This window comes from Somniosus microcephalus, chromosome 31, assembly GCF_052327205.1.
Source record: "Somniosus microcephalus isolate GS21.2 chromosome 31, FLI_Smic_1.0, whole genome shotgun sequence".
Classification (NCBI taxonomy): Eukaryota; Metazoa; Chordata; class Chondrichthyes; order Squaliformes; family Somniosidae; genus Somniosus; species Somniosus microcephalus.
In genome coordinates, this window is record NC_141017.1 from 25,458,589 (window position 1) to 25,477,408 (window position 18,820).

An 18,820-nucleotide genomic window follows, 5' to 3' on the forward strand; every position below is an offset into this window, starting at 1 on the left:
GAGGCCCTGTCTGCCCTCTCAGCTGGACGTAAAAGATCCCATGCCACGATGTTGAAGAGGAGCAGGGGCGATCTCCCGTGTCCTGGGCCAATATTTATCCCTCAACCAACACCTAAAAACAGGTTCTCTGGTCGTTATCACATTGCTGTTTGTGGGAGCTTGCTGTGCGCAAATTGGCTGTCGCGTTTCCTACATTACAACAGTGGTACACTTCAAAAAGTACTTCATTGGCTGTAAAGCGCTTTGGGACGTCCCGAGGTCGTGAAAGGCGCTATAGAAATGCAAGTATTTCTTTCTTTTCAAATTGCTCCCACCATTAGTGACAGACCTGTAACCACCAGTTCTTCATCTTAAAGCTGTGCACTTCAAAATGTTCTCTCCAGACACAAAACCAGATTGGAAGGCCAAAATCTGTCAGCTTGGCTCAACGTCAGCAGTCTTACCCCGTGACAGAAGATGGTGGTTCTGAGTTCCCCCACCAACTCTAGGACTTCCGAGTGCATAATCTATGCTAATACTTCAGTGCAAAGGGGGGGGAAAAAAAAGACTTTCATTTTATACAGTGCCTCTCAGAGATTTCTCAAACCACTCACATACGAGAAGTGTTCAACGCCACCATGCTAGAGCAACTAGGGGCAAAACATGGGGCTGTGAGCATCACCCACAAGAACAACTTGCATTTATATAGCACCTTTAACGTAGTAAAACATCCCAAGGAGCTTTATAGCAACATTAAACAAAATTTGACACCGTGCCACATAGGGAGATATACGGACAGATGGCCAAAAGCTTGGTCAAAGAGGTAGGTTTTAAAGAACGAGGAGAGGTTTAGGAAGGGAACTCCAGAGCTTAGGGACTAGGCAGCTCAAGACACGGCCAGAGAACAAAAAGAATTGCAGTGCAGTGACCTTTAGCAGCCATTTGGTGCACAGGATCCCATAAACATAGAAACATAGAAGATAGGAGCAGGAGTAGGCCATTCGGCCCCTCGAGCCTGCTCCGCCATTTAATGAGATCATGGCTGATCATCCAAACTCAGTACCCTGTCTCTGCCTTCTCCCCATATCCCTTGATCCCTTTAGTCTTGAAATATATCTAACTCCTTCGTGAATATATTTAATGAATTAGCCTCAACTGTCTTCTGTGGTAGAGAATTCCACAGGTTCACCACTCTCTGGGTGAAGAAATTCCTCCTCATCTCTGTCCTAAATGGCTTACCCATTATCCTTAGACTGTGACCCCTGGTTCTGGACTCCCCCGCCATCGGGAACATCCTTCCTGCATCTAGTCTGTCGAGTCCTGTTAGAATTTTACAAGTTTCAATGAGATCCCCTCTCATTCTTCTAAACTCCAGCACGGTGGCATAGTGGTTAGCACTGTTGCCTCACAGCACCAGGGACCCGGGTTCGAATCCGGCCTCGGGTGACTGTCTGTGTGGAGTTTGCACATTCTTCCCGTGTTTGCGTGGGTTTTCTCCAGGTGCTCCGGTTTCCTCCCACAGTCCAAAGATGTGCGGGTTAGGTTGATTGGCTATGATAAATTGACCCTTAGTGTTAGGGGGATTAAATACGGGGATAGGGTGGGATATGTGTTGGTGTAGGGGTTACAGGGATCGGGTGGGATATGTGTCGGTGCAGGCTCGATGGGCCGAAATGGCCTCTATCTGCACTGTGGGGTTTCTGTGATTCTGTGATCTGTGAATATAAGCCTAATCGACCCAATCTCTCCTCATACGTCATTCCTGCCATCCCAGGTATCAGTCTGGTGAATCTTCGCTGCACTCCCTCCATGACAAGAACATCCTTCCTCAGATAAGGCGACCAAAACTGCACACAATACTCAAGGTGTGGTCTCACCAAGGCTCTGTACAACTGCAGCAAGACATCCTTGCTCCTGTACTCGAATCCTCTCGCTATGAAGGCCAACATATGAGCACCAATGAGGTGGATGACCAATCAAAATGTTTTTGGTAGTGTTGGTTGAGGGAGGACATGTTTCCCAGGAGAATTCCCTGATCTTCAAATAGTGCCATAGGATCTTTAACAACCACCTAAAACACTGCAACAGGCTTAATGTCTCATCTAAAGACTGGCGCCTCTGGCAATCCAACACTCCTTCAACATGACACTGAAGTGTCAGCCTAGATTGTGTGTTTAACTCCCTCGAGCAAGGTTTGGAATAGAAGGCAGTGTCAGAGGTGCTGTCAATCGGTTGAGATGCAAACTAAGGTCCTGTTTGCCTGTCCAAGTGGACAATAAAACAGCCGAAATGGGCAGATGGCAGGGTTGGTATTCTGCAAGCATAAGATCAAATGGGCGAAACAGCTTCTGCATCCGAACCCATCTTGCAATCTATAATCATACGTAATCAGAGGTATTTTCACAGTGCAAATGGACACGTGATAAAAATTTCACACATCCACAGTTACACGTCATTGAGATCCTTGTCACAACATTACAGGAATTCCAATTTTCGGGCATGCTGAAAGCAGGATACTACTACAATGTGTCCAGGTTATAATACTTCTTATATATAGAAATAATAATGGGTGCCCAGGAATAGCTGAAGGCTCAATAATCTAACTATGATGCCATAAACCACAGGAATGTTAGCACTCGTAGCCAAAAGATAAAATGATTGCCTTGAATACAAGAAGTGAATTTATTCAGCTGGAGGCCGTATTTTTGCCAACAGATAACAGTGTTGCCAATTGCCATTTAGCTGTTGAGCACTTTTTATTTATTTATGTAACTAAAGCAGGCATTGCATTATCTGATGAATCATTTAGGCCTGAAAATGCGCACGAGAAGCAAAATGTAATGTTTCTATGTTACTGCAGTAAGTGAGAAAATGATTAATTATTTATATATGATCAACTTATTGTTATTTCTTTTTTCATCGAAAAATATCATGGGATGTCTGCGAGTTCAGGGGGCCTGAAATGACCGACCATGGTCCTTTTGGGTACCCAAGATCCAGGGTAGTGTGAGCACGGACCCGTCAGTTAGCCAACCTTTGTTACACCCACAGAACACTTCTGCTACTGCCTGATCAGACCGTTAACAAAGCTCTTCGCTGCTAGTTTGCACGCGTGTCATTTGCCCAGTGGGGACACGTCACAACCGGTGCAACCTTATCTTGACCAATCCCATCCTCAGTGGCCAGTTACAGCAACATCTAAATCAATTGCGTACCAAAGCTAAAATAAACTCCCCCATACAAGTCGAAAATGAAATTCAAGTTCACTTTTTGACAATAGATGAAGATAATTTTATAACTTAGAGGAATACAATTACTGAAATAACAACGTCCTTAACGGCCATTGCCTGTCAAACGTGCAGAGTTGCTCCCGGATCTTAGTGACATCGATGCCCGAGTGAAGTGGATATAGCTTGAATATAATTTGGGCTCTCTGCACTAGCGTATTGAAAAATAACTTGGAATGCACTGTCAGGGAAGTTCATGGCCAATGCACTGCAAGCGGTTTGTAATGTTCAGTTTCTTGATGTTAAATCGCATTCCATTAAAAGCTGTACTACGCACCTGCCTGAAGCACTCATAACTTTTGTTTTCAAGGTTTACTTCTTGGGCTGCGAAAAATTAATCCAGATTGTGTGTACACGTACGCACGCACAGCACAGGCACACAAGTCCATCTCCTGTAGCGTCGCATGTGCATTCTTCAGGTGAAATGGGGTTTCGAGGACAGAGATTATTGGTCCAGGGAGTGCACATGTAAATTCAGTCCTTATTTCAAAGTCAGACATTCGGCCCTTATTTTTATATTTCCATTATAAATTCCTGGTCCATGTTTAATAATGGATACTTCAAGTGCATATTGTAGGCTTAGGTTCTCACTGAACGGACTAAAATGATCTCGATTGTACGGAGGCGAGTGTTTCTCAATAGCCAGTAGTAATTTGCCCATTATGCCTGAACAAGCGCAGCATGCAGTTAGTTATACATACCAGGGAACTGAGGACAGTGGTCAGTGTCTGGAAGATGGAACATATAGTATATATAGGATACCAGCAGACTGTTGTGTCCATGCTGATCTTGATTTCCTTCCAAATTCTTGTGGATCTGATTGACGAGCTGAGCCATTGCCTCAAAAGCAGCTCGACCCAGGTTTACTGAAATATAAAAATTCAGAGGCTTTATCTTGATTTCTAAGTTCCTACGGAGTGAAATCATGCTGTTTGATATCAGCATGGGACTATGTTAATGTGCTGCTTTGAAATGCCTCTGTCTAACTCATTTATGAAGAGTTTAACCTTTAATTAAAACTGCAAAGATTGCGTGCTGATATGGTACAGTGTGATTTCACCCCACTCGAGCCTTTAAAACGGCCTCAGCAACTCTCAGATCATCACTGCACGTGGAAACTCATCCAGGTCGTATAGCACTTGGTAGAATTTGAATGCTCCAGTGCGTGGGATTCACCAGCCCTTACTTTCATTGCAAGGTTTTTGTCAGTGTGACCTTGGTACAAACCGAATTGTGACACGAACAGCAATGGTCTTCGATTCAGGCCTTCCACTAGATTAATCAGCTGTGATGATACTTTAAGAGTCCAAGGAGGAAAAATTTGGTTGCTTTGTGCCTCCCATTAGCACCTTAAGAGGGCGCAAAGCAACGAGCGCCCGGGTGCGGCGATGTTTGCGCCACTCGCAAAACTGACCAGACATTTTGCGGCAGCGCTAAACTCTACCGCCACGATCTCCTGCACCCGCAGATCGTGACGTTAGTCAAGCGTGCAACGCCCCGGACCGGATATTGAGTGGCGCCCCCTGCCTTACCGCCTGCCGCTAGCAATGACAGGTTGAGGGGAGCGTTTTGCAGTTGGAAAGGGACTGGGAGAGCGCTATTTAAAGGCGACACTTCCTGTCTTTTTTTGTCGGCGACATTTTTGCACCACGCATTCTGAGAGAGAGAGAGAGAGAGAGAGAGAGAGACTTCTGGAGAGATTCAATGCTGTGTGTAGGAGTTTTGGGTACTGTGCTGCACTTTGCAGGTTCATTTTGATTTGTCCTTCCTTGCATTGATTTAGAAGAGAGTATGGGGGCTGCACTCTGAGCTCTTTCCCTGGGTCTCTTCATTGTTCTTTCCAGCAGAATTGATGTACAGGTCTGTCCAGGCCGAGTTTCAAGGCTGCAATGAGCAGGGTGTGGCTGGAGAGCAAGATCGACCCTCCCCTTTAAGAACTGGCCGGCGCCAGTGTGTCTGTGTTCCATTGCTGACTGACATCACATGAGCTTCGCCCGCGCATCGCTCCTCGGCGTTAGCGCCTTAAGAGAGGTGTGTAGCGCCTGATTTAGCGCTCCAATCACCTCCAGGGTCGATAGAAGTCAAGTTTGCAGTCGGAGGCGATAATTAGCGCCAGGTGCTAAACTTTGTGCCCGGCCGATAATTGTGCCCCAAACGGGGCGACACCGAATTTCTCCCCCCGTCTTTTTATAAAATCTTTTTTGTGAAATTAACCTGGTAACAGCCAGAATCCTGATCAGAGCCCCCAATTTTAGCCCCCTTTCTGAGGCCTGTTGCCGAGATGGGATATTTCAGCATTTGGCTGTGGTCTCCCACCAGCTTCTGCTGCTCCCATAAATGCTCTTGTGTTTCATTACTTTACAATTGATGAAAACTCCACCAAGTTTTTAGAGACGTTTTCTGTGGAAGAATAAATGAGGAGCAGCTCACGCTGACTTCAGAGGGAAAGCCTGCTCGTACCTATTTGCCCGCTGATAACTGGAGGCCGCACGATTAGGAGGATGAGTTTGTTGAGGACATGGTGCACGAAGCGAAGCAGCGGCTCCATCCTCGCTGACCGCAAGTTGGTTATGCTGGCCTTCAACTCGGTCTCCACGTTATTCTCCGAGATGATCACATCCTTCAGCCGAAAAGGGAACGAATACTCCTCCAGAACGTGCACCAGAGTGAAAAACTTATCCAGAAATTGGTCCTAAGGATAAAAGCAGAATGGCTGGTTAGACAAGCAGTATGCAGAAATCTTGCAATTAATCCTCCAAGCATGGAGGGCCCTTCACTGTTTTGATGTCATGCACTTTTCTCACTTTCCCTGCGCCAGATTAGAGAAACTGAGGAGGGAATGGCTAGTACCATCATCACTCTGGTGTTCCCCATAGCCTCATATATATGCGTTTTCCCCCCCACCAAATGTCCTCCTCCCTCCTCTGGCGAAAGCTCCTGGTCAGGGCATGGTTCCACAGCTCCTGGTCAGGGCATGGTTCCACAGCTCCTGGTCAGGACATGGTTCCACAGCTCCTGGTCAGGACATGGTTCCACAGCTCCTGGTCAGGACATGGTTCCACAGCTCCTGGTCAGGACATGGTTCCACAGCTCCTGGTCAGGACATGGTTCCACAGCTCCTGGTCAGGACATGGTTCCACAGCTCCTGGTCAGGGCATGGTTCCACAGCTCCTGGTCAGGGCATGGTTCCACAGCTCCTGGTCAGGGCATGGTTCCACAGCTCCTGGTCAGGGCATGGTTCCACAGCTCCTGGTCAGGGCATGGTTCCACAGCTCCTGGTCAGGGCATGGTTCCACAGCTCCTGGTCAGGGCATGGTTCCACAGCTCCTGGTCAGGGCATGGTTCCACAGCTCCTGGTCAGGGCATGGTTCCACAGCTCCTGGTCAGGGCATGGTTCCACAGCTCCTGTTCAGGGCATGGTTCCACAGCTCCTGGTCAGGGCATGGTTCCACAGCTCCTGGTCAGGGCATGGTTTCACAGCTCCTGGTCAGAACATGGTTCCACAGCTCCTGGTCAGGACATGGTTCCACAGCTCCTGGTCAGGACATGGTTCCACAGCTCCTGGTCAGGACATGGTTCCACAGCTCCTGGTCAGGACATGGTTCCACAGCTCCTGGTCAGGACATGGTTCCACAGCTCCTGGTCAGGGCATGGTTCCACAGCTCCTGGTCAGGGCATGGTTCCACAGCTCCTGGTCAGGGCATGGTTCCACAGCTCCTGGTCAGGACATGGTTTCACAGCTCCTGGTCAGGGCATGGTTCCACAGCTCCTGGTCAGGACATGGTTCCACAGCTCCTGGTCAGAACATGGTTCCACAGCTCCTGGTCAGGACATGGTTCCACAGCTCCTGGTCAGGACATGGTTCCACAGCTCCTGGTCAGGACATGGTTCCACAGCTCCTGGTCAGGACATGGTTCCACAGCTCCTGGTCAGGACATGGTTCCACAGCTCCTGATCAGGACATGGTTCCACAGCTCCTGGTCAGGGCATGGTTCCACAGCTCCTGGTCAGGGCATGGTTCCACAGCTCCTGGTCAGGACATGGTTTCACAGCTCCTGGTCAGGGCATGGTTCCACAGCTCCTGGTCAGGACATGGTTCCACAGCTCCTGGTCAGGACATGGTTCCACAGCTCCTGATCAGGACATGGTTCCACAGCTCCTGGTCAGGACATGGTTCCACAGCTCCTGGTCAGGACATGGTTCCACAGCTCCTGGTCAGGACATGGTTCCACAGCTCCTGGTCAGGGCATGGTTCCACAGCTCCTGGTCAGGCCATGGTTCCACAGGTGCCAGTTATCCTTTTGTAACCCCCCAGAAAGACCTTTATCATGTGTGATCGTGGACACTGAATGTTGACGGACTGTTCAACTGTGGGGGTCATCACAGCTGACCCACTCCTGCCTTCCACACATATGCACTTACAACAAGGGTCACTGGATAATGAGGCTCAGGTCAATTTTCCCTTCACTAACCCAGGGAGCGCTGCTCTCAACTGGAGTGGCCCATGCTGCCACCTTGGCTGAGATCAGCTGACTCTGTAGGGCCTGGGATCAAACCCAGCACCTCCCTTGTTTGTACGGCTCACCCTATTCACTCAGCCAAGGTGTGAGTATTTTTTTTGTTGAGAATACCAGGTGAAGGGTCAAGGCCAAGTGCAAGGGTCAAGGCCAAGTGCAAGAAAACAATAATGCAGGGAGAAGGAAGGGCAGGTACTTAGGAGAAGTGATGGGGAAGGTAGGAGGGGCGATGGGGTAGGTAGGTAGGAGGGCGATGGGGAAGGTAGGTGGGGGGGGGTGATGGGGAAGGTAGGTAGGGGGGGCGATGGGGAAGGGAGGTAGGAGGGGCGATGGGGAAGGGAGGTGGGAGGGGCGATGGGAAGGGTGGAGGGAGGGCGATGGGAAGGGAGGAGGGGCGTTGGGGAAGGGAGGGAGGAGGGGCGATGGGGAAGGGAGGGAGGAGGGGCGATGGGGAAGGGAGGGAGGAGGGGCGATGGGGAAGGGAGGGAGGAGGGGCGATGGGGAAGGGAGGGAGGAGGGGCGATGGGGAAGGGAGGGAGGAGGGGCGATGGGGAAGGGAGGGAGGAGGGGCGATGGGGAAGGGAGGGAGGAGGGGCGATGGGGAAGGGAGGGAGGAGGGGCGATGGGGAAGGGAGGGAGGAGGGGCGATGGGGTAGGGAGGGAGGAGGGGCGATGGGGAAGGGAGGGAGGGGGGGCGATGGGGAAGGGAGGGAGGAGGGGCGATGGGGAAGGGAGGGAGGAGGGGCGATGGGGAAGGGAGGGAGGAGGGGCGATGGGGAAGGGAGGGAGGAGGGGCGATGGGGAAGGGAGGGAGGAGGGGCGATGGGGAAGGGAGGGAGGAGGGGCGATGGGGAAGGGAGGGAGGAGGGGCGATGGGGAAGGGAGGAGGGGCGATGGGGAAGGGAGGAGGGGCGATGGGGAAGGGAGGAGGGGCGATGGGGAAGGGAGGCGGGGCGATGGGGAAGGGAGGCGGGGCGATGGGGAAGGGAGGCGGGGCGATGGGGAAGGGAGGAGGGGCGATGGGGAAGGGAGGAGGGGCGATGGGGAAGGGAGGAGGGGCGATGGGGAAGGGAGGAGGGGCGATGGGGAAGGGAGGAGGGGCGATGGGGAAGGGAGGAGGGGCGATGGGGAAGGGAGGAGGGGCGATGGGGAAGGGAGATGGGGCGATGGGGAAGGGAGGTGGGAGGGGCGATGGGGAAGGGAGGAGGGGCGATGGGGAAGGGAGGAGGGGCGATGGGGAAGGGAGGAGGGGTGATGGGGAAGGGAGGCGGGGCGATGGGGTAGGTAGGCGGGGCGATGGGGAAGGGAGGTCGGGGGGGCGATGGGGTAGGTAGGTAGGAGGGGCGATGGGGAAGGTAGGTAGGAGGGGTGATGGGGAAGGTAGGAGGGAGGGGAGAGGCAGGTAGGAGAGTGAGGGGTAGGAGCGAGCAGGAAGGTTGCCATATTTGGTGCTTAGGAGGATCAAAATAACAAGAGTTCAGAGGGGCACTATCCACAGTGTGTCATCAAAATAGCAACAAGTTAGCAGAGAAGGTGTGGGCGTGCCATTCCAAATCAGAATACACAGGGGCTGGGAATGTTAATAGACCATGGCCTAAAAATTCGGTTGCTTTGCGCCTCCCTAAGAGGGCGCTAACAGGGCGCAAAGCAACTAGCGCCTGGGCACGGCGTCACCAACACCTCCCGCAAAATTCAGCGGGAGGTTAGCGGCAGCGGTAACCGTTAGCGCCCCGCGGCGCGTCATCGCCGTGCGCAACGCCCCACTCGCGATTTTCGGTAGCGCCCCCTGACCTACTGCCAGACGCTATGTCCGACGCAGTCAGGGGGCCTATCTGTGGCCGGGCGGCGCTAATTAAAGGCGAGGTGCCGGGCGACCATTTTTGTTGCTGGCCGCCTGCCAGCACCTGCCCCCCGTTGCCGTCCCCGGCCTCCTGACCAGTGCCCCTGTGGAGTGCCGGCTGCGCTCCGTGAGCCCGGCACTTCTCTTGAATGCCGGGCTCTTTTGTCGGTACTCCGATCCCTGGTGGCCCAGCTGGGCCCTGGGTCGCGCTGCACAAGGGCCCTCCCCTTTAAGGAGGGGAGGAAGGCCTGCAGTACCGCAGCGCAACGTGCAGCGCTGCGATATTCCCTCTCAGCGCTCCAAGAGGGAGGCGAGGTGTTTCCAGTAGCACCCCGCTTCCCTCTTGGGGTGCTACCGATGAATTTCGGTCGCGGGGGCGCTAATTTTTTCGGGGCGCTCCGGCGAATTTAGTGCCCCAAAGGGGCCGCGACTCAATTTTCCCCCCATAAGTTCAGAATAATTCCAGGTCTCTGTATGCTCCCCTCATTCAAAGAATCACACAGCACAGAAGGAGGCCATTCAGCCCATCGTGCCTGTGCCAGCTCTTAGGAATGGACAGAGAAGAATAGAGCTGAGGGCAGGGCCACTTTCAGCCAAAAAGCTTTGTCCTCTAGCTCATCTAGAAGCGACAGGTGTTAGAACACGTCCCTAGATTCGAGAGCTGTGTACAAGTCTCGAGTGGACTTGGGCTTTAAAGAGAGTGAGTTTTTGAGGGAAGAAGGGAGACTGAGCTTCTCGAAAGCACTGCTAGCAGAGGAGAAGGTGTGGGTGTGCCATGCCTAATCAGGATATACAGGGGCTGGGAATGTTAATAGGCCATAAGTTCAGAATAATTCCAGGTCTCTGTATGCTCCCCTCATTCAAAGAATCATACAGCACAGAAGGCGGCCATTTGGTCCACCGTGCCTGTGCCAGCACTTTGAGAAAGAGCTCTCCAATTAGTCCCACTCCCCTGCTCTGTCCCCATAGTCCGACAAATGTTTCCCCTTCAAGTATTTATCCAATTTCCTTTTGAAAGTTACTATTGAATCTGCTTCCAGCACCCTTTCAGGGAGTGCATTCCAGATCATAAGTACTCGCTGTGCAAACAAATGCTTCCTCATGTCGCCTCTGGTTCTTTTGCTAATTACCTTGAGTCTGCTTTCAATTCCAGGTGAAATTACTCCCAGAAGAGGCATGGTTCACTTCTTGATACAATCCAGAGTTTGTACTTCTGCCATGTTTGTGCATTCCGCCTGAAGCTAAATAAACATTGGGAGCAGAGATGGTTCCAGGTGCTGCTCCCAGCTGAGTTTACTGTGTTACAAGGGCCAGTTTGAGGGGCAATAAAACAATAACAGCTCCGAATGGCCTATACGGGTTACACAGCCTTGTCGATGGCAAGAGTATATAATAACGGTAATCTTCATTCAGGGGATTTTGTGACAGTACTGCCTTAGAACCTCTTCAACAACATTGTTGTAAAAGATCACAGTGGTCTGGCATTTACTCTCCTGCTCCCTTGGACACTGAAAATTGCCTGCATTTACAAACGCTGTGTCTGCTCAGCCAGATTGTCTTGCGAGCTAGAAATTTCTGGCCAAAATGCCTCTTTCAAAAGGGTGCTGAGTTTTGCCAGAGTGGTTTGGAGAGCTTACAGGGTTGCAGGCTCGCCCAAGCAAGGTGCACGTACCTGGGTATGGACTGATGATGCTGCCAATACTTCCACATTAAAAACTCCTTTGTGGTTGTCGACCCACTTCATACCAGGCAGCTGGACCTATTGAAAGAGAAATTAAAAGGAAGACATTTATAAACATATAGATTCGATCACAGGCATTTCTCAGACGTCTACAGGACCCACGGCAAGAACTGATCATTTAAAAACAGCCCCTTGTGCGGTACCTGGTCGCCTGTACTAGGAAGTCTGCATTGTCCCGTAAACCACACATTCCATAGTTTCCTCTGTAAGTCAGTTCTCCAACTATACTAATAGCAAAATACTGCGGATGCTGGAAATCTGTGTCCGTTCCATTTCCCGCATTTCTGCTCTCACCCCTTCCCCTCCCTCCCAGAACCACGATAGGGTTCCCCTTGTCCTCACCTTTCACCCCACCAGCCTCCACATTCAACGGATCATCCTCCGCCATTTCCGCCACATCCAACGTGATCCCACCACCAAACACATCTTCCCCTCACCTCCCCTTTCAGCATTCCGAAGGGACCGCTCCCTCTGTAACACCCTGGTCCACTCCTCAATCACCCCTAACAGCCCTTCCCCTTCGCCTGGCACCTTCCCGTGCAAGTGCTGGAGATGCAACACATGCCCTTTTACTTCCTCCCTTCCCACTGTCCAGGGTCCCAAACACCCCTTCCAGGTGAAACAGCGATTTACTTGTACTTCTTGCAATTTAGTATACTGTATTCGCTGCTCACGATGCAGTCTCCTCTACATTGGGGAGACCAAACACAGATTGGGCGATCGCTTTACAGAACACCTCCGTTCAGTCCGTAAGGGGCACCCGGAGTTTCCGGTCGCCTGTCACTTTAATTCTCTGCTTCACTCCCACTCTGATCTCTCTGTCCTCGGCCTATTACATTGTTCCAATGTAGCTCAACGTAAGCTCGAGGAACAGCACCTCATCTTTCGATTAGGCACTTTAAAGCCTTCTGGCCTCAACATTGAGTTCAACAATTTCAAACTATAACCCCTGCCCCCATTTTTCATGCTGTATGATTTTGCCATTCCCATTTGCAACATTTTATCTTTCCTGCCTCTTACAAAAGCACAGTATGTTCCTTCAATTCCTTCCTCCCCTCCTGTCACTGCACCTGCTTAATATCTGTTACATCTCCAGCTTTTTCCAGTTCTGATGAAGGGTCCCAGACCTGAAACGTTAACTCTGTTTCTCTCTCCACGGATGCTGCCTGGCCTGCTGAGTTTCTCCAACTATACTGTTCCCCTTGATCAGGAGGGTAGTGTGCTCTAGGCTGCAGATAACTCCACAACCAACTTCCTCTGAAAAATCTGCCATGGGCACCTTCCCACAGCGAGGAACGACCTTCCTCTCTCCCACAACATTCTACCTTCCTCCCAGAGAAGAGTCAAAATGGCAAAGCACACCTGCTGGGAAAAGCCAGCTTATGGTTGCCCTAATAACGCAGTGCAGTGTAACGTCAGCTGGTAGAGGGGGTTCGGCCAACTAAAATATCGTGAAGAGATCACAGTAAACAAGCGACTGAGATTGGTCTAAGTTCACAAAAATGTTTGTGTTTCATATGCATTGCCTCTGAAAACTGTATAGCCAGAACATGTTGCCAATAATAACGTGGATTGCCTTTAATAAAGCCCATTACAGGTATGCCACCAATACCACGATAGGGGGCATAGTCTCAGGGTAAGGGGTCGGCGATTTAAGACCAAGATGAGGAGGAATTTCTTCACTCAGAGTTGTGAATCTTTGGAATTCTCTACCTCAAAGGGCAGTGGATGCTGAATCATTGCGTATATTCAAGGCTGAGATAGGAACATAGGAACAGGAGTAGGCCATTGAGCCCCTCAAGCCTGTTTGACAGATAGATTTTTGGACTCTAGGGGAATCAAGGGATATGGGGATTGGGTGGGAAAGTGGAGTTAAGGTCGATGATCAGCCATGATCTTATTGAATGGCGGAGCAAGCTCGAGGGGCTGTATGGCCTACTTGTGCTCCTAATTCTTATGTTCTTATATCACTGCTGGAGTGGTGCAGTGCTGTAAAACGTAAATTGAAAAGGTTTAGGGAAATAAATGGAGGGTTTTAGGGATGCTGTCTGCTAACCCTGCTCTCTCCCATCAGGTTCCTTGGACACTGTTGGACCCACTCTCAATTACAAAGTGTGCTCATTACACTCACGTCTCAAAATTGAAAATGCAGCTCCAAAGCCTCAAGTTCCTCAGCCCCAATACCATGCGCTCAATTCCACTCCACAACTGTAGGTTCAAAGCTTCCCGTCCTGAGTCAATGAAGCCCAAGACCTCAGCTTCACTAAACCTTGTTTTGATTGGGAAAAAAAAATAGGTGACGGCCAAGGTCCATAATGCAGGACATCACCAAGGCCAACAAGGGAAGACGAGGAAAATCAGGAATTAGCGATTAGGTGACATATCAAGTATGGGTTTTAAAAAACCCGACTTGTAGAAGGAACGGTAGACTGAGGTTGAGGGGCTGAGACAGAATTAGCACAGGAGACGGTGCAAAGGGTCATTATTTCAACACAGAATGCAGGGAGGAGGAGGAGGAAGTGATTCAAACACCCAGAGGGGTGATGTCATGCAGCATATAGGTCATACTTACATCAGGAGTGAGCACGGAGTAACTGGGAGGCGGCTTGTCCACTGACACTGGGAGGCTGAATTGTCCGGTGCGGAGGCGGCCGTGTTGCATCAAAGGGATCCACTAAGTGAGTGGGGTACAAGATTAAAGATTAGAGACTGTATAGTTGGCACCGGCACAGGGCAACCACTCCAACTCGGGAGCTCTCAGGCTGCACTACTGCACTCAAATGTCCATCATCGTCAGGAGGGTTGGAGGAAGTGACTGTGGACAACAGGCTCAAATTGAAGTGATTCACAAACTGAGGTGAACCCCTGCTTCGAAATGCAGTTTATTCCCTCAAACCGTCAGATCGCAGGGAAACTCAACTCCGTGCTTGGGTCAAATGGAGAAGAGTGGATCGGTTCTCCAGCAGGCACAGTGTACCGAGCTTTCCTAGGGCCAGGCATCTCGAGATCGATTCCCAGACCTATCGGAGATAGCCACCCCCATTGCAAAGAATGGGGTCACTCCAGGGAGCACGGGGCTCCTCCCAGTCACCCAAGCAGCCGGAAAAAAGGAAGCCAGACACACGAGACTGCTGTAAAAAAAATATGCTTTTTCTTCAAACAAGCAAGCAATATTATTAATATAGAATACTGAATGCACAGCGGGGAATAAATACTTGAATCAGAACTTACTTCCCATGGACTTAATTTCTCTTTTAAGCAATGATAAAACGCACTGGAGTACGGTATATTGTAATTGCAACTTGTCACAAGGCTTTTAATTATTCATTGTCCTTAATTGTAACCTGCAGCATGATTGCAAGTACATTACGGTGTTCAGTTCAACCTATTCTGAGCTTAGTATCTCTGTGGGTTTGGATGGTGTCTGCCACTGTTCAGTGAGGAGCTAATCCCCCTCATCCCACCTGCTGTCTCATGCATGACTCGGGAGGCCCGAGGCTGCTTCACAGTGATGGGGATATAAAACAGGGATAAAATGTCTGGCCGCTCTTAGGGGCTGAATTGCAAGTTAAATGTAAACAGTACGTTGTAATTTGTAATGATAGTGTTAAAACTATAGAGCCCATAGCTTTAATAGGACTTTCACTATTGCTGCGAGTGCTGGGATAGGTCCAGCTCCACAGCCTTATCTTGTTTCTCTGACTTAGTAGTAAGCAAAAGCAAGAGAAATGCCAGGGAATCCCAGCAGGATCATCAGTAGAAAGCTTATGGTCCCTTAACATCCAGTATTTCTGACAAGAATCCAAAAGGAAATGTTAATTTGGGAATAGCTCCAAGTAGATTTAATTCCCAAGTTCAACAGATTAAGTGATAAACACCACCCAATATTTAATTAACACGAGAGACCAACATTAAGGCCTTTGTTATAGTACCACACCTGAAAAACTCCCCTTTGGGGTTCTGTACTGACTCTCATGGACCAATTTATTGATTCCCTGTTACTTACTGTGTAGCCAACAGGTGTCTCCAGTGCTGCACTCGGCTTCTGCTGACAGCTGATGTGGTAGAAGGTGAAGAGCAGGTGATGGTTATCGGTCAGGTTAGCTGGGACCTTCATTTTTATTTCCTCATAAAACTCTGGCGATCTGCAAAGGTCACACATTGTGTCAGATTTAGCTCCGATACTGTTGGCAGAGCTCGCCAGCCAGTGTGCACATACAATTATCATTCACTCGCTCACTTTCATTCCAACACTTTGAAAAATTCTTCTCTCCCCGCCTGTCCCTTAAAAAGGTACCTAACTCCTCAATTAGCTCAGTGGGTCAATGCAATCATCTATTGTGGCTCAGTGCTACACTGAACTCATACATTGGACTCGGTGTGATACTGGGCCACATAGAAGGTGCCATTCCTCATCACTATCCAGTGACTCTTGGTGGGGCCAGGATTGGGCTCAGCAGTGATGCCCTTGATGGCCAAATAGCCAGCTGACACTCACGGTCTAGGCTCATACATAAGGAATGAGTATTTTGGCCCTTGGAAACACACCGCCAAGCAAGGAGGCAGCTGCACCTTTAGGAAAGAAGGGAGTAACTTAAAATTTTCTTCTAAAATGGAACATGGGACTGTCATGAATTTACCCCTGTTCATGTGTCTTATCTATTCCCTATCTGTCCCTTATTCAATGACAGCGTTCATTTATCAATTCATCCCCATGAAGCAAGCCCATTGATTAATCACAACCCAACTGACTAGCACTGGAATGAAGATGACGCACAGAGTAATGGAGAGGAGACGGCGACCCTTGAGCAGCTGATAACTGAGTGCCAAGATTAGATTGGAGCCGTAAAATCACTTTCTACGGTCAGAGTTTATGTGAAGGTTGCAGGCGGTGCCATTAGGATTGTCAGTTTTATCGTTTCATCTTGTGGTGCTGTGTCTGTGAGCTGAGGGTAGCAGGCCACATTTCATGCTTGTAGTGCTTGTAAATGTGATTTAGTTTTCACATCAGTGATAGTACTACAAGGCCGACAGAGGCGAGGGCTTATTTTGTTACGGCTTGCGGTGCTGCTGTTTTAGCTCTTTACAGGATTTCAGACAACTGCCAGTTTATAGCAGCGTACAGATTCATGGCGTTTGTTTATGCGATGTGGGAACACACAACTTGCAGTGCCATGCTCACTCCCCATTTCTCAGCTGCACTGCTTCAGGGACGCACCAAGCACACAACAGGGCCTTTCCACGGGGGGAAAAAAAAACTGAAGGAAGATCTTCCCTGGGCTATTGGCAAAGTGGCACTGGCAAAAGCCTAGGAGCAGGTTCGCAGCAGGGTGTAGCTGAGCCGTGGAGGCTGCGGGAGACAGCGGACAATGGGTTTGGGTTTGTAAGAAATAATCTAATTGCCTGCAAACAGCAGAGCCAGCCTTTCACAACCTCAAAGCGCTTTTGAAGTGTAATCACTGTTGTAATGTAGGAAACGCGGCAGCCAATTTGGGCACAGCAAGCTCCCACAAACAGCAATGTCGTTATGACCGGATAATCTGTTTTTAGTGATGTTGGTTGAGGAATAAATATTGGCCCCAGGACCCCAGGGATATGTACTATAATATAACATGATGACGATTATCCCGAGTTGCAGAATAACAAACAGGCACAGGAAATGTCTGCACGGTCTCCATGGCTCTGGCGAGACTTGTCCTTGATAACTCACTTGTTGTGGTACACAACGGCAGAGTACGCTTCTCTTGAAAAATCAGCACAGCTGGACTTGCCGAAGATAACCTGCATTTAAGTGGAAGGAAGAAGCAGAAATAAATCACTACAGGCAAGCGCTGGGCAAGAGAAGCACGCCGACTGACGCACATCGGATTACAGAATCTAAACCACCAGGGTTCAAGTTCCGGCATGGCAAGTTGTGACATTGAATCTGATCATTGTGGGCTAACACCCGAAAAAAGCTGCTGTATTGTCAGAGGGCCAAGTGGATGCAAAGCGGGAGGAGGTTTAGAGATAGAGGGTGGGGGCCAAGGCATGGAGGGATTTAAAAACAGGGAGGAGTATTTTAAATGAATGCATTGGGGCACGAGAAGCCAATGTAGAACAGCCAAGAAAGGAATGAAGGGTAAGCAAGACTTAGCACGGAGAGAAGTTTTGGACCAGTTGGAATTCATGGAGGGTGAAGGATGGCCAGCGAGGATAAAAAGGGGTCAAATGTGGCCTTTTTGAGGAGGGGTGATGACGGCAGTTCTGAAAGGAAGAGCAAAGGGAGCTATTGCCAACAGTTGGGGCAGGAAAGGTAATTATGTGGTCAGAGAGTTGGGTAGAGAGGGGATTGAAGGAGCAGGATGTGCGACTCTTGGAAGAGGTGAGCTTAGAGAGGGTGAGAGAGAGAGAGAGAAAAACTATAGCGACAGGGACTGGGGTGGAGTAAGTAGGGGCTGGGTTCCTGCTCCTGATCACGATACAGTGACAAATACTGGAAAGTCTATGTTGGGCAAAGACAGGACGGGACTCGGTTGTGAGGCCTCCCATGGTCAAATAGGATGACAACACTCACTGCCTAGGCTCATGTGTACAGAACAAACACACTTGGATAGAGGTTACGGTGCTGCTGGTGACCACTGAAGTGTACCCCAGTTAAGAGCCAGCATCTTCAGCGGAAGAGACTAAAATGGAAGGAACAAATCCTGACCTGTACAAGAACAGAGATTTCAGTGCAGACGGACTATCCAATATGGACATTAAGCTCTTTCAAAAACTGAGGTGGCACACTGACTTCCACTAGTAAATGTATGATAATAAGGGTGATCGGTTAAGTGGATGCATTTGTTGTCTCACCCACACAGCCATCTACAATCCAGTATCGTGTGGGAGTAAGCAGCTACTAAAAGCTCCTGTAATTGCCTCAACTATCAATTATTGTGTACTTTAATATATTTTGGTACTACAGCAAGCACAATGCGTACTTCTGTTAAGTATCTATTCTTCAAAACTGCACAAATGCAGTGGAAAATCAGTTATATAACTCCCAGTATCAAGTGGTGTCAGACTGGAATGTGTGTGAAAGGAACATATTGACTCTCAGTAGATGTGGGAGATTCGCAGACTTGGACTTGGTGTTCGACACAAAAGGAAAAAATCATTCCCCAAAACATACTTCAATCTCCATAAAATCTAACCCATTCCAGGCAAACACTTTAATCTCCATAAAATCCAACCCATTCATACAAACACTGTCTCTCCCATTATCTGGGACTAGCCCTCGCTCTAAACAGCATACAACAAATAAGTGATCTCTCACACCTCCATCGCAACCTTTCTTGCCTTTGTTTTATTGATATTACTATGTTTGTTGATCTTTGAAACTTTCCTCTCTTTCTTCTGAGCTGTAGATACCCCACGCCACACACTCCTCCTCCTCCTCCTCCCTGTCTTCAAATCATGACTTTATGCACTG

General features: G+C 49.5%; 1 protein-coding gene across 1 annotated transcript in view; it reads right to left on the reverse strand.

Annotated features, from left to right (window-relative positions):
- LOC147097659 (dedicator of cytokinesis protein 7-like) overlaps window positions 1-18,820 on the reverse strand; it is a 169,192-nt gene that overhangs the window by 69,818 nt on the left and 80,554 nt on the right. The window contains 6 exon segments of the mRNA XM_085971655.1: window positions 3,968-4,132; window positions 5,727-5,958; window positions 11,296-11,382; window positions 13,937-14,038; window positions 15,371-15,509; window positions 17,075-17,145. Of these exon segments, the coding sequence (XP_085827781.1) occupies window positions 3,968-4,132; window positions 5,727-5,958; window positions 11,296-11,382; window positions 13,937-14,038; window positions 15,371-15,509; window positions 17,075-17,145 (796 nt within the window).